Raw genomic sequence first — 14,969 nt, 5'->3', positions numbered from 1 at the left:
AGGGATCCCATCTGACCAGCAGTCAGTGAGATCATGGAATACACAAAGAGAACGCTGACCCTGCGGTACACTAGTACATCCGCAAGGCCTCATTGTTATGATCATGACTTGTCTGTTTCACTTGTTTTGACCAGGCCTTTCTCATTGTTCATGGGGTCATCATAATCAGGTCGTACACAGAGTAAGACCTGGCTACTCAGATGAGTCCACGCTACAGTCATCAGTCCATTACCTCAGAGAGCCACTTTCTCACTATGAAGAAGACAAAAGGCTTGCGAGTGTTGTTTGCGAGCTAGACAAACTGCGCACAGTGGGATCCTGGATTGTCTCGGATAGCTACCATGAGAGAGACGGTGAAGGCACAATGAAGCCCCTACTCCTCAAACGCATGATGCCCGAAGGCTGAACAGGCTAAAAAGGTCAGAGGTTTCTATCTCTTTTCCTCTCCACGCCGGGAGCTGTTATCTTGGGAGGAGAGCAGCCCTCTCTGGCAGTTAAAAGGGCTCAATCCGTCGCTTTTTCTCTCCCTCCTCAATTTTACTTGGGTTCTAACTAGTCCACTCTCCTCTATCGATCGTCACTACAAGTCTTCATCACATCCTTGGACAAAATGACCATCTCTCGTGCAGAGGAAACCGAGCTCCGCTGGCTCAGATTGCGATTGCCAGATGCGCATAGCATATTCGAGAGCTTGGAGAAATCTCCGCCAACCTCAACGGAGCAGACGGGCTCAATGAAGCACTGCTTTCAATCATCGGGGATCTGGCTATGTATTCCAAGGATGACTTCAAGTCAGCGAATGATCAAATCAAACTTCCAGTTGGTCGTCTGCGTCCCCCAGACCTCAGCTTCCTTGGCTCTCATCACACAAAGGATTACTAAGGAGGAGTTTGATGTTTTTGGCAGTAGATCGCTATGACCTTGCGCTGTCGATAATCAGAGGCTTACACGAGTTTCCTGGTGAACGATATCGCGCGGGATACGGTTTATCACTATGTTATAAAATTTGCGACCGACCACATCATATCGTGATTCTGCCGTAAGCCCAACCAGACGTGCCAGGTCCTCCGAGTAATTCGGAGAGAATCGGTCATCTCGATATCAACTATCCGCCTTACGCCAACTACTATGCGTTGTCAACCGAAGAAATCGTTACCCTGGTAGAACGACCCATGCGGGGTCCTGCAGCGGACATAGCAGTAGGTGATCAGATCGCCTCGGCGGAGACGGAGAACGAAGGCGACGGCGGGGAGCAGATAACAGGAAGTGGTCAGATTGCCTCGGCGGAGATGGGGCACGAAGGCGAAGAGAGCAGCCATATAGAAGAGGAAGAAGGGCAGACTCCGGAAGAAAGAGGCCAAGGCCGATCTAAACTCGAAGTCATGAAACGTCTGGTCAAGGACTGGGTGGCCGTGTTGTTGGATTCTTCACCGCTAGGGCTAGGTCCTAGTGGTATTCTGATCGCTCTGAGCTCCTCGCTCCGCGCCTATGTCGCCTTTTCGGTCTTGCCCCTCCCCCTTTCTTTGTTTTGTTTCTTGTGAGAAAGATACGTGTGAAATCTTGACTTCTGCAATGATGTTGGACATTTGATTTATGTAGTAGAATAATCTGATTTAAGCAAGCTGAACGAAACTGACAGCGCTGTTGCTTACTTTGTAAAGGAAACTAAACGTCTAGCTAGGGCAAATTCCAGACATAGACGACTATCACGGGGACCGGTAATGTCGTGACCACGGGTTAGACCGCCATCTGCAGTCTGGGTCGTATTTTGTACTGATCCATTCTTCCAGAATGTTGTCCCGGTTGTCGCAATCAAACGTGGATTCCGCCGGAACCCCCGGAAAGTCGCGAAGGAGTTTATTCCAGGCCTCGAAATGAACCTCGGGGAACCGACCGGTGCCATCCGGGAAGAAGTCGGCCTCCTTAAAGCGCCAGGCAAACTCATTTATCGCCGGCTATGCTGCACAGTCGCTGTACTCACTCAGAACGGGGCAGTGGTCGATAACTTTATAGAGCAATAGTAGTAAAGCAAATGCTTAAGCATGTGCTAAGAAGGTGCTTAAGCAGCTATATAAACAGGCGTCTAAACAACTATCGAAACAGGTGCTTAAACAGGCCCTCGTTCTACAATCGGTTCGGTGTATTTGTTTAAAACTTCTACCAAAATCCTCAATTATTTCTCTTTCTCTACATGGCTTTCAATCACATTTTGAGGCATCTTTGATGTACGATACATGTAATCATCTTCTCCTACCAACAAGACGGGAGTTGGATTATGCAAACCTAAGCAACACTACCTTAAGAAACTAGACCTTACCTAGGTACTGTACACATATACCTGTATCTAACTATCATCGATCTGTTCAAATCACCGGACCTTCGACCCATGTGGTAAGACAAACATGCATGAAGAGACAGATATTTGAAGGTCAAAAAGCAAACCCTTGTATAAACGAAAAATAAGGAATTTTGCGTAGACTTTCACTTTAAATCAAGTCGACCCTTAATAACTATTCATTTTTCTGCAGTACCTAAATATACGACTTGCTGTTGTGAAGATGTATAGATGGCTTAACTCCAAAGACCAACATGTTAGAAAGATGGATCCATCCTAAAATAGCATCGTTCGCGCCGATCGCTCGTATTCCAAACACTACACCAGTCAACCCTCTTACCCTTTTAGGATATAGTCCGAGGTGAAGCTCTGCCCTTCTAGAAGCGTTAAGCGGAAAAATATATGCAGATATGGTTTTTCCAATTCCTAGACATACAGCAATGTTCCATATCAGTACGTCGATAAGGTAGCAGATTCGTCCTAGGTTGAACCATAAAGTATATCTCAGAGTCTTTTATTTTGATCCGTCCTGACACATTATAGGCTTGTTCCGCCGTATAATGCGTGCCTGGGACAAGACAATGTCGGCCTTCAAGAGGGTTATACAAGCCTTGGTCGGCCTCGCAGTGTGGTCTAGATTGTTAGGCAGAGGGGGGGAGGGGCGCATGAATGTCTTCAACACTTTTCCTGGCTGACAGCTTCCGAGGTAGAAAGGGTGGCCAGCGGTATTGGCCTGATCTTGCCCCATGCCGAACCTGAAACCAGAAATGAAGTTATGGGGGTACAGCTCCGGCTGGGTCACGATTTAGTGCACGTAGGTCAAAAGTCACATAGATAGGCTCTGACCTAGTCGGAGCTACACCACCCTATATCGCACAATATAACCACCAAGTGATTTAAAGCTCAAATGAGTCGTTGGTAAGGTGCAGTACGGGCAGAATTCGGAGTTATCACATACACGAGTAGCCCACCGTGATCGGGAGAAGCATTGAGGGTTTGGGTCCTTTGCGTAAACTTTTCAAAAGCTGATCGCCCCACATAAATGATAGATGCACGCGATTGAGAACCGCACCTTCCGATACTGTATAATCCCACGGCGATCTCACACCACACAGCCACATCCTCGGGCCAGGTCTCACGTAGCTTGTACATTGAGTACAGCAAAGGGTCAGGCGGAAGGTATACTGTACAGGGAATCTGACATATTCCTAGTAGAGACCTGTGTTACATTGTCAATATTGAATTGCAGTAACTTGGAGAGGTGATGGGCAACATCAACTATTATTGATCTATAGCTACGCAATATCAAGTGAGCCTATTAACACAGTTTCTCCAACTTGACTTATATTATACTAGTATAATGAGGTAGCAATTATTATGCGCGAGGAACTAAAGATTTCAGGGGTCGGAATGATCTAGGCAGTTGGGAAGCCGACTCTGTCCGAATCGTGACATTATTATCGATCAGATAGTCAAATCGGGTCAGTATCCCACCCCAGTCAAATAAACCCCCAACGCTTCAACAGCCTGCACAGCATCCTCGTGTTTCACCCCCTCAGGACTATGCGCCAAGATCAGAGTTTGATTCGTCTTGTACACATACACGCCCTCGTTGTCCTAGACCGATAAACTGTTAGTAAAATGTTCCGGTAAGAGAAAGTCTCAAAACCCTACCTTGTTGCAATAGATGCTTTTTCCACTTGCAGCAGTCACCGCATACTTCTGGCTTTCAAGATAGATTCCTTGAGAATACAGAGAACTGGTATCGCTAAGCCCTTGGATTATAGCCTGCAGCTCTGTGGGTGTAACCTATATTTTTGCATTAGCATATATTGACCATCAAAACCATCCTCCTAGGGTGGTAGTGACAAGTGCCTTACACTGAAGCCGGGAGTGCTGCTGGCCCAACAACTGTCGCCTTGACCTGAAAATATAGCGGCTTTGTCGATCTTGCCGGTCCCGACAAGACTCGAATCGACATAGCCTGAGAAAGTCAAGGGATTAGAAGTCGTATCATATAGACATTATCTCATAACCCATTACCTTGAAAGCTCATCGTGATGGTATGTATCAGTGTAGGGTGCCGGGGCAAGGATAATAGAACGTAGATGGTCGGGGGATTCTGATGGGGGAGCGGCGGGGGGACGAGACTCCTTTATAGCCACTACTTATATACACTGTCAAGGTGGGGTAAACGTACGAAATTTGAACTCGATTGGAACGAACACCTTCAGCTCCTCGGAGATCTGCTCGATAAACATTTGTTTCAAATTATTAACTAGTGATTGGCATTCAACCACCTATCCTATATTCAGAGCAAGATAGCTCGGCTAAGAAGAAACCCTGCTCTAGCCGCAGCTGAAAATCCACATCCACAGTACAGTACCTCCGGAGTCCGCAGGCTGACGTGGGTACCATCGGAGCGGTACCAGGCCCCACAACATGCAGATCGATACTGTACTTGGCCCTGGCCCATACATCCCAAATCCACGTAAAAAAAGCCTGTGACCTGTCTAGTTCAAGGGAGAAGATCTCCGATCTCGCTCAATCCTGCCTTACCCCACCGACAGTCGCCGACCCATTCCGGTCGGATGCATCAACCGAGCTAAAACGCTATACTGCCACCCGAGGAAATTCGAATCTTGACAGTCGGACACTAGGACTCTTTGATACTGCTGATTGTACATAGTATTAACGACACTCGAGTCTGCCGGCGACGACCAGACAGTGGGTTGATACGGCCCTGTAACCGACGGCAGAGTTTCCAGAAGTTCGGATGTAGAGCGGCCCCACATTAAGTGCAAATACGTAGTGTCTACCTTCAGAAAAGCGGCTACTCAGTACGAGCTTGTACTCATATTTTTTCATCTTAACACTCGAGTGAATAGGAAAAGGTCTACACCATTAGGTTGTAAGAGTGCACCACAATGGTTAGATCCCTCGAATAGATCCTTTGGTGGATAGATCTCCTTCACTCCACCAACAACATCTCTAGCCCCCTTCCCCTTACCATAGAGGCCTCACTAGCTGGGGTTCAGGTTACTAGTTGTTTCGCCCACAACCTTGTTCAGATCTTGAAAGACTCCTCGGAGTACTGTCGAACACGTTTACGGTTCCTTTGAAGCTGTGACGGCCATTACTAAACATGCAGGGGAGATCGCGGTGCACAGGTCCAGTAATACCTACATTTCTAGTAAACAGTATTCATGCTATTCACCACGCCGCTCGCACTCTGGGGGGAAACGGAAGACGCTTCAAAGAGACCTAGCCATACAGCGGAGGTATCGAAGCTTCTGCCGACCGCTTCAAGGATGGTTCGATTGACGCTATCGAGCTTGCTATCCAGACCGCCAGGGAGGCAGTTCAATTCGCTATGGAGGCGGTCATAATTGTTGGGACAGTCTCGAGAGACGCGAGGAGTAGCAAGGAGAAGATCACGGAGATAGCTACAGGTACAATAAGCGACCCTGCTGAGATCGTTCAGGGCTATGCTAGGCGCAGTGTCGCTGCTGTGAGTCCAGAACTAGCCATTAGTATTGCAGGGAAAGCGGCCAAGATTCAAGGGGAAGTTAATGATGACATGGCCAGTGGTGTCGCTTGCCAAGATAACCAGCAAAGTCCTACACGAGACGACGACAGTCAGGCATCGAGCCGCGGAGATGTTCGGGGAGGCCAGGGCATCAAGAAGTTAGTCTTGGGGCTAGCAAGACGTGCTTTGCGTGCGAGCGATGTGTTCAAGTTTCAGAGCAGAGAGCAGCCCTGTACGCGTATGATTCTATCAACAACAACAACGAGCTTAGTGAGGGGCCTTTTGAAGAAGTCTTGAGAGAGAGGTTCGAGTTGGCGCAAATTCTGGTGGATGTGGCTGACCCTGCCAAAGAGTTTTCGGTAGGTAATTCAGTAAATAGAGAATCGAGAGCGGGCAATGAGAGGTGCAACACATAAAACAAACTTGATCGCACTCCTTTGGTGACCCAGCACATTGCAAGATGTCAATTCCATTAACCTGCCAAATTCCTTGTCAATGTTCTGCATCAGCCTTCAGTACTGTAAGAAGAGATTGTCAAAAGTAAGAAGCGATGAAGCTCCTTCTGGGGAGTGAGAGATGGTTATTTGTTAATACTGTTGCTGGTAAGCCGTAGTGGTCTCAACCAGCTTGTGACAAGTCGGGTGATATGTCCAAGAGATTAATCAACAGGCGTCCAAGATCGGAGGGAGGCAAGTTCTGTGGAATCCGTTTAACTACACTAGAAAGCAAAATGATAGAGATCTTATCAACCTAACAACCAAAGCAGTAAAGAGCCAAGGAGAAACTAGAAAAAAGCATTGACAGAGCCCTGGCGGTCCAGAATAAGATACTGAAAGTCATACTTGTGAGGTACGCTCAGGGATGTCTGCATCCAAGGTTGATGCTTGCAGAGCTGTCTTATGTTCGAACCTCAATTTTCGTGCGGAACGAAGTATATAGTAGTTATTATAAGTTTTCAGGCAGGGGTAAGGGGCTTCAATTTACAACACCAAAAAAAACCCGAATTGAAAGCCTTTCTTGAGTTTCTTGTTCATTTGGCCTTACTAGTATATATGATGCCAATGAGTGTATCAAAGACTACTGAAGCCCTACTAGGCCGCGGGCCGGGCTAAGTCTTTCCCGAAGAAACGACGAGTGGTGCATGGTTTGCAGCGAACCTGAACCTTTGAAAATCCGTAATGATGGTAAACCAATTAGTGTCTCTGCCCTGACTGTCGCAATCTTCTTGGACAAAGGTGGCTGAGAGAACTCTTATCAAGCCAATCATTCAGTCCTGACGGCGGTCCTGAGGCCTGAGCCAGGCTGCCGCTCACCGCCTACTTCTCCGCAGACAGCCTCACATAGCAGAATACACACACCATACCACCTCTCTCGCAGGTGTTATGACATCCATGTCTCAAATTACCTGTTCATACTGTCGCAAGCAGATATCGAGTGACTGACTAAGCTAGTACTGTAACTAATCACTAGGTAACGTAATCGTCAGCCGAACGAGCCAGGCAAGCGAGCGAGCCAGCTGTATTCTATACAAAAGAACCAATCTTGAGATCTTAGTATCTCAGTAATCTTTATAACTACAAGATTTAAAACTTAGTATAAGCTATTTAAAAACAAAGAAAAGATTTCTCTTAAGCTAAAAATAATCTAAAGCTTCAAATAATAGAGATATTACTGTATTTATATAAAATATTCTCTAGATATAATAAGTTCTAATTTATATATTATGAAGTAGTATACTCTCTAACGGGCCTTTATATACTATACGAAATATAATACAGTGCATTGCACCACTGCCATGCCTACCTTGCACTCTTTTGAGACTGTTCCCAAGCCGTACGCCAATGGCGCTGGTCCAAATACAGTTAACATTATGTCAAGGCTCTCTTGGCATAACGCAGAACTCGTGTACTTTCGAGTTAGATTTACACTGAAAATTTACAATACATGCATGCTACAACAATACATATTCTGGGAATTTGGGACGAACCATTAAAGCACGTGCCATGTCTCTGGCTAATTGTCAATCTGTAACCACCCTGCATCTCTCCATTTCAAATTCGATGTTTGGACACCCAGGTTTTGTCCCAAGGTACAGATTACGGTGGCAAACATCCGTTTGCGGCAATAATGTTACTCGTTTGTTAATCAGTACCTTCTAGTAATAACCGAATAGGTCAGCTGGTGATCTATCTGATGCCATTACACTAGAAACCTCAAACTACCCTGAAGATTATAATACTTCATGGTGCTCCTGTATCTCAAGACTATCCATACAGCGTAGACATATCCCAAGTCAATGAATAATAGTTATACTAAGAAGATTAGAACTATATAATAAAAGTCTAGTAGAGTAAGAATTCCCCTAAGGGATATTTTTCTGCAGAATAATTATCTTAACCGTACATATGACATAATAAGTAGCTTAAATCCTCGAACTGGAAGCCTTCACTAGTTATTGTTGATATTATTTAACAAGAGTAATTCTGCATTTACACAACTGAAGGCCTTAGACATTGCCGAACCAAAGAATTAATACGAGGACCAAACTTTACTGTTCGTTCTACATAATACACACTGTCACTAAACCTAGAACTCCTCCGAATTGGTTATTTACTACTAACTATAAGACTTTCATTACATGATGAGAGCTCGATAGTCACTTGCCAGCCAGAAAGTCTAGAATTTAGCCTTAATTTAGGGCTGACCGGGGAGAAATGGGTACAAGTAACTTCAGAAGGTGCAAGGAAGCCACTAGTTCCTCTGAATCACGTACTGTCTTTGTATGAATAGTGTCTGTGCCTTTGATCGTATTACTGAGAACGTACTATTATTTAGAATATTGAGCATAGACCTTCCCGCTCCAGGCTCATGAATGTTTAACCATGATACTGTAGGAGTTTAAAGAGCAGCAAACCTATTCAGAATGTTGCTCGAGTAACCGCGGTTGACGTGTATACCTGAAAGGTTAAAAATATTGATACCTCAACAGAACTGCTAGGTTATGGTCAAGTTACGATTGAGGTACAATAGAATATCATTATAAGGTATTATCTAAGATCTAGACACTCCTGAATGCAAAGAATAAATACGAGAACCAGAGGTTCATCAAAAATATATAGGTAAAACAAATTCTTTAAACTCGTGTCAAACCTTGGCATTTCTTTGTCAATAGGGGGGAGCTACCTTTCATACTAATTTGTCCAAGTTAATTAACCTAAGTAAATGGTAGGATAGTCGACCAGAAGAATCACTTTTGTCAGATATCATCATAAGGATATCCCAGTTAATACGAAACTAGATCTAGACTTGAGTCCATAACTATGTTTTGCCTCTTGGTCTCTCATCTTCCTTTGTGTTTGTTTTCCTTGTTGAATAGCTCTCCAATTTTAGTATTCAAGATGATATCATTCAAATACGAAGGACAAACATGCTTGACCTAGAGGATGTCACCTGTCTTATCCTGTTGTTGTTCATTACCAAATTTTCACTTAGCGGTTGTTGACAGTCTTCAATTATAAGCAGTGTCCTTGCGTGAAATAATTCCTCGCTCAAAGGCTAGTATTTTTCAGAACACATTAGAATAGCTCAAGATGCCTCCAACTACCTCTTCACCGCGAGAAGGCGAGCGACCCCAAAGGTCCCTGTCTAACCAAGTTGAGACCCATGAAGGTACTACAACTGATGAGCCACCGCCAGTCTATGGTGGCCATGCTACAACCCAAGCAGCTCAACTGAAAGACCGGTCTCAAAGCTTATGGCAAACCGCTTATAGCCAGCTAGATGACAAGGATCAGCAAATCTTGTCGGGGTATATTCACCGAACAGAAATTGTACTTGATGAGATCGTGCGGATAACAGAAGCACAATATCAGGAATATCGAGAGGGGGCAGCTTACAAGTTCCGGGAGTATTCAGCAAAGATAATCAATGCTACATTAAGTGTCAAGGACATTATTGATACTGTTGTAGCTTTTGACCCTACACAACATGCAGCTAGTGCTTGGGCAATTGTATCATTTGGGTTGACAGTACGTAACAATGACTTTGATTTACACTGGATCTGCTGAACTAACTGAATGGTTTAAAACATAGATGGCTAAAAACCATAGTGATCCACGGATCGCTTTGTTTAAGTCTTCAGAAATACTAGCAGACGTCCTCGCAGAATGTGCCTATATCGAAAAAAACTTCTGTTCTGAGAACAAATCTAATACCGGAGATGATCCGACACAGCCACTTATCAAACTTTATAAGGCCATGTTACACTACGCAGCAGAAATACGAAACAATCAGAGAGGTGGAGCTGGAAGGTGGATCCGGAGCTGCATCAAAGCAATTACTGATCAGCCGCTCACAGTGCTAGAGAACACGGTCAACCAAGAAAGGGATTATCTACTCAGGAGGCTTGCAGTAGGCCAACACCTCAACCGCGCAAAGGAGGCTGAGGATATCTTGTCTCGCATCGATAGCCTTACCGAATCTATGAAGCAACTTCTCCACCAATTTAACCTTATGAATCTACGTGTTGCAGAAGGAGCGATTTATAATTCTTATCTCAACGAACATGAAGACTTTTGTCTTCCTGGAACCAGGACTGAGGTTCTGTCTGAGATTCACAAGTGGGCTGATTCAGCGGAAAGTCGATGCATATTCTGGTTGCAAGGAAAGGCAGGGACTGGGAAGTCTACTATTGCCCGAACAGTCGCTCGATCATTTGAAGAAAAGGGTTCTCTTGGTGCTACCTTTTTCTTCAAGAGAGGTGAATCCGACCGTGATACTGCGAGATACTTCATATCAACTATTACAAAACAGTTAGTGTCTCGACATCGGCAGTTAATACCCGATATTATGGAGACTCTCAAGAACGATCCAAATATCCTATACAAGTTTCAGAGTGAACAGTTTGATAAGCTTCTCTATCGGCCTCTTGAGAAGCTGCATCTCAACTATTCTACAATAGTTGTTATTGTTATCGACGCCTTGGACGAATGTTATCTGGAAAATGATATAAAGATTATACTTAAACTTTTGTCCAAGTTGGAGGAAATAAGATCGGTACCTCTGCGAGTGATTTTGACCAGCAGACCTGAACCTCTAATTCGAACCGGCTTTAAAGATAATGGCGGCTATAAAGGCCTGGTTCTTGATAAACGTCCTGATTCAGAAATAAAAAACGATATTGGCCTGTTTCTGAACCATAAGTTTGCGGAGATACGGGACGAATACTCAATCCATGAGTCTTGGCCTGGCGAAAATAAAATACAAGAACTGGTAGATATGGCTCATCCTCTGTTTATTTTCGCAGCCACCATCTGCCGCTTCGTGGGGGACAAACGCTGGACCCCGGAAAAGCGCCTTGAAGCAATTCTCCAAAATACATTGGCAATATCAGGAAGCCGAATGGAAAGCACCTACGGCCCTATTTTGCATCAACTTGTTTCTGCCGCAGATGATGAGGATGCCACGAAATTGTTGGACGAATTTAAGGATATTATTGGGGTTATTATTCTTCTTGCCATACCGCTTTCAGTCAATGCTCTTGCCAGCCTTATAAATAAGCAAAGTGTGGTTGTTCATACTCGCCTGGCTGGATTTCATTCGGTGCTCAGCGTGCCGGCGAATTCAACAGAAGATATTCATTCACCTATTCGCACTCTGCATATATCATTCCGAGATTACCTCCTTACAGCACAAAGCGATCTCAAAATTGAGGAGGAAATGATGCATGGAAGAATAGCAAAACATTGCCGACAACTTATGTCTGAACATCTCAAACATAACATCTGTAACCTAGCAAGTTACGGAACAAAGCGCAAGGAGATTGACCCGGTTGTTATTACTCAGCATCTTACAGCTGACGTGCAATATGCCTGCCAATACTGGGTTTACCATCTTGCGCGTAGCCAAGATAGGATTTCTGATTCTGAAATTCTATCATTCCTGAAAAAGCATTTTCTCCACTGGTTGGAGGCATTGGCTATTATTGGAAGTATATCTGATGCAGCACGGTTGATCGATACACTGAATGAAAGATGAAAGATCATTGGTTAGTTCCTTCAGACTTCTGAAATACTGAAAAATAACTAATATATATCAAAGAAGTTGAAAGATAGTGAGCTTTCTGAATTTCTCGACGATGCAAGAAGATTTACTCTTCAAAATTCCTCGATAGCTGGAACTGCTCCACTTCAAATCTATTGTTCTGGGCTGGTATTTGCACCAATGAAAAGTATCATAAAAAAAAGTTTCATCGGTGAAATGAAACGGATAAAAACATTCCCAGTGATAGAAGACTCATGGAGCCCATGTCTGCAGACATTTGAGAGCAATTCAGAAAGCATTCGCTCAGTGGCTTTTTCTTCCGATGGGCTTTCTCTAGCATCGGGAGCATTTGCTGGGATTATCAAAATTTGGGATACTAAGACGGGCGTCAACCAAAAAACATTTGGAGCTCATTTAGGTTCAGTCGTCAAAACATTAGCCTTTTCTCCAAAAGGGCTTATATTGGCGTCAGGCTCTGATGACAAAACTATAAAGCTCTGGGACATTGCTTTAGGCGTGTGTCAACAGGTATTAGAAGGCCATTCAGGTTGGGTCTGTTCAGTAGCCTTTTCTCCTAATAAGCCTATATTAGCATCAGGCTCAAGAGATAAGACTATCAGACTTTGGAACCTAGAAAAGAAAGAACCTCTAAGGGAATTTAAGAGGCATTCAGGTACAATATTTTCAGTAGCCTTTTCTCCTGATGGACTTACATTGGCATCTGGTTCTGAAGATAAAACTATCAGACTTTGGAATATCAGAACTGGTGAATGTCAGCAAGTTCTGGAGAATTCAGCTTCGGTTTATTCAGTGGCCTTTTCTTCTAATGAGCCTATACTAGCATCCTGCTCTGGTAATGGTACTACCAGGCTCTGGGATGCCCAGCCCGATACTCAGACCTATAAGAAGGGAAGACAAATCCCAGAGAGCGATACAGGTGATTTTCATCTGGTGGGTTTCTCTCCCACGAAGCATATACTGGCGTTAGGCTCTTATGAAGGGACTATCGAAATCTGGGATACTACAACACAGAAGCACCAGCAGACAATACAGACTCGGTCAGGAACAGTCCACTCAATGGCCTTTTCCCCTGTTATGTCCATACTGGCGTCGAGCTCCAGTAATGGAACCATCAAGCTCTGGGATTTCACAATAAAAGAGGAAAAAAAGGTATTGAGAAGCCATTCAGGATGCATATATGCAATGGCCATCTCCTCCAAAGAGCCTATACTAGCCTCAGGTTCTGATGATAAGACTATAATTCTGTGGGATACTAAAACAAGCGAGCACCAGCGTATTTTAACAGATCATTCAGAGTCGATTAACTCAGTTGCCTTCTCTCCTGATGGGCTCACACTGGCAACAGGCTCTTTTGATCAGACTGTTCGGATATGGAACAGCACAACAGGCATATGCCAACAGGTATTAAATGACCATTTAGGTTCTATCTGCTCAGTGGCTTTCTCTCCAAATAGAGATGAGCTTATACTGGCATCAGGCTCTAGTGATGGAACCATCAGACTCTGGAATACAAGAACTGGTAAATATCAGCGAGTTCTGAAGAATTCAGCTTGTGTTTACTTAGTGGCTTTTTCTCCTAATGGACTTACACTGGCATCAGGCTCAAGTGATGGAGCTATCAGACTTTGGAATATAAGAGATGGTAACAATCCGCAAGTTCTAGAGGGGCATTCAGGTTGGGTTTATTCGGTAGCCTTTTCTCCTAATGAGTCTGTACTAGCATCAGGTTTTGATAATGGGACTGTTAAGCTCTGGGATACTGAAAAAGGTATATGGAAGCAAACTTTAGAAGGTCACTCGAAATTTGTCCATTCAGTGGCCTTCTCTTCTGACGGGTCTTTCCTAACATCGGCCTCTTATGATCACACTATCAAAATCTGGATGAAAGAAAGGGGCATCTACAAAGAAGTATCGAAGGACCATCTCAACTCAGCCTGTTCAGCACTGAGACGTTCGGATTTGAATTCTCCAATATCTTCATCAGATAATTGGATAGCCGTCGAGGGCGAGAATCTGCTGTGGCTTCCTGCTGAATACCGTGATTTTGTACGCCATGCTGTCAAGGACACTACACTTGCTCTAGGATATGAGGATGGGCTGGTCTTGATTATAGGTTTCTGTACAGCGAATGAACCAGGCTAATCACTTTCCCGACATGACACAGCAGCATCACTCACTATACCGAAAAGAAGCTGAAGCTCAACTCTAAATACCAGGTCTGGAGCTGAGGATTTTGCAAAATAAAAGCACGACAGGTATCGACTCTCAACTTACAATATGCAGTCAACAATATTTACTTCTTCATGTGATTTTTCGTGCCTACTAAATTACCATCCCACATTATCAGACTCCGATGGAAGTGCTGTTATGGTTATCAGTTTTATGATGACTTCTTGTCGCAAACAAAGGTTATTTGTCTGATTGGTGACTAAATGAATGTATATTACTTAAAAGTCAAACTTGTAAATCAGCGTGAGTTATCTCAGTGTTTATGTCCAGTCTTGAAAATCTGATCTAGTGTTTATAGCAAATTCTCTGTCCTTCACTAAATTATTGAGGATGGGACTATTACAACTAATGTCAGGGTCCGAAGGTACGACACCTTTCTCGGCCGAGACTAAGTTTGAACAGAGTAAAGAATGAAACCACACACAGTGCAAAGTGAAGCCGTCGCTGTAAGAGAATTACAAAACAGGTCATTGCTTGCCAATCGGTCTACTTTCTACGCTAGTCTTGTTTAGACTTAGTACCACTCATCAAGGGTTGGTGAATAAAGTTGGTGTGTTCTGGTAGGCAGGGCGGTTGTACAAGGCACTGTACAGATTCAATAAAAAGTAGTTAAGATATCAACCCTGTAAATTAGTTAGTATGTATAGAATTTACAGGTGGCTCGCTCGCTTGCCTGGCTCGTTCGGCTGACAATTACGTTACAGTACACAGTGACTAATAACTCAACACGTGAGACTGATGACTGGCACTGCCACCGGCTAGTGGGATGCGCGTGCCCCACTCTACATATTAACGGCCTAAGCCACAGTGCTC

The 14,969-nt window shown here is 44.2% G+C and overlaps 4 protein-coding genes across 4 annotated transcripts; 3 read left to right on the top strand and 1 right to left on the bottom strand.

The window, feature by feature from the left end:
- Window positions 1-610: 610 nt before the first annotated feature.
- Window positions 611-1,541, top strand: BO86DRAFT_375372 (uncharacterized protein; the record flags this gene model as incomplete). Its single annotated transcript, XM_025670480.1, has 2 exons — window positions 611-905; window positions 1,054-1,541. The coding sequence occupies 2 exons, from the start codon at window positions 611-613 to the stop codon at window positions 1,539-1,541; spliced, it is 783 nt and encodes a 260-aa protein (XP_025532515.1).
- Window positions 1,542-3,817: 2,276 nt separating this feature from the next.
- On the bottom strand, window positions 3,818-4,443 carry BO86DRAFT_353143 (profilin; the record flags this gene model as incomplete). The annotated part of the gene is made up of 4 exons (XM_025669514.1): window positions 4,379-4,443; window positions 4,216-4,319; window positions 4,010-4,144; window positions 3,818-3,952 (listed from the first exon to the last, which is right to left on the bottom strand). The coding sequence occupies exons 1-4, from the start codon at window positions 4,389-4,391 to the stop codon at window positions 3,818-3,820; spliced, it is 387 nt and encodes a 128-aa protein (XP_025532514.1). The 5' UTR covers window positions 4,392-4,443.
- A 334-nt stretch (window positions 4,444-4,777) lies between these two features.
- On the top strand, window positions 4,778-6,161 carry BO86DRAFT_375370 (uncharacterized protein; the record flags this gene model as incomplete). The annotated part of the gene is made up of 4 exons (XM_025670479.1): window positions 4,778-4,826; window positions 5,025-5,062; window positions 5,224-5,246; window positions 5,612-6,161. The coding sequence occupies 4 exons, from the start codon at window positions 4,778-4,780 to the stop codon at window positions 6,159-6,161; spliced, it is 660 nt and encodes a 219-aa protein (XP_025532513.1).
- A 3,293-nt stretch (window positions 6,162-9,454) lies between these two features.
- BO86DRAFT_415361 (NACHT and WD40 domain protein) lies at window positions 9,455-14,069 on the top strand (the record flags this gene model as incomplete). The annotated part of the gene is made up of 7 exons (XM_025674901.1): window positions 9,455-9,533; window positions 9,591-9,892; window positions 9,957-9,972; window positions 10,006-11,853; window positions 11,974-12,324; window positions 12,421-12,707; window positions 13,470-14,069. The coding sequence occupies 7 exons, from the start codon at window positions 9,455-9,457 to the stop codon at window positions 14,067-14,069; spliced, it is 3,483 nt and encodes a 1,160-aa protein (XP_025532512.1).
- Window positions 14,070-14,969: the final 900 nt, after the last annotated feature.

The sequence above is a fragment of the Aspergillus japonicus genome (genome assembly GCF_003184785.1).
Source record: "Aspergillus japonicus CBS 114.51 unplaced genomic scaffold BO86scaffold_3, whole genome shotgun sequence".
In the NCBI taxonomy this organism is placed as follows: domain Eukaryota; kingdom Fungi; phylum Ascomycota; class Eurotiomycetes; order Eurotiales; family Aspergillaceae; genus Aspergillus; species Aspergillus japonicus.
This window is presented reverse-complemented; position numbering and strand designations above follow the sequence as displayed.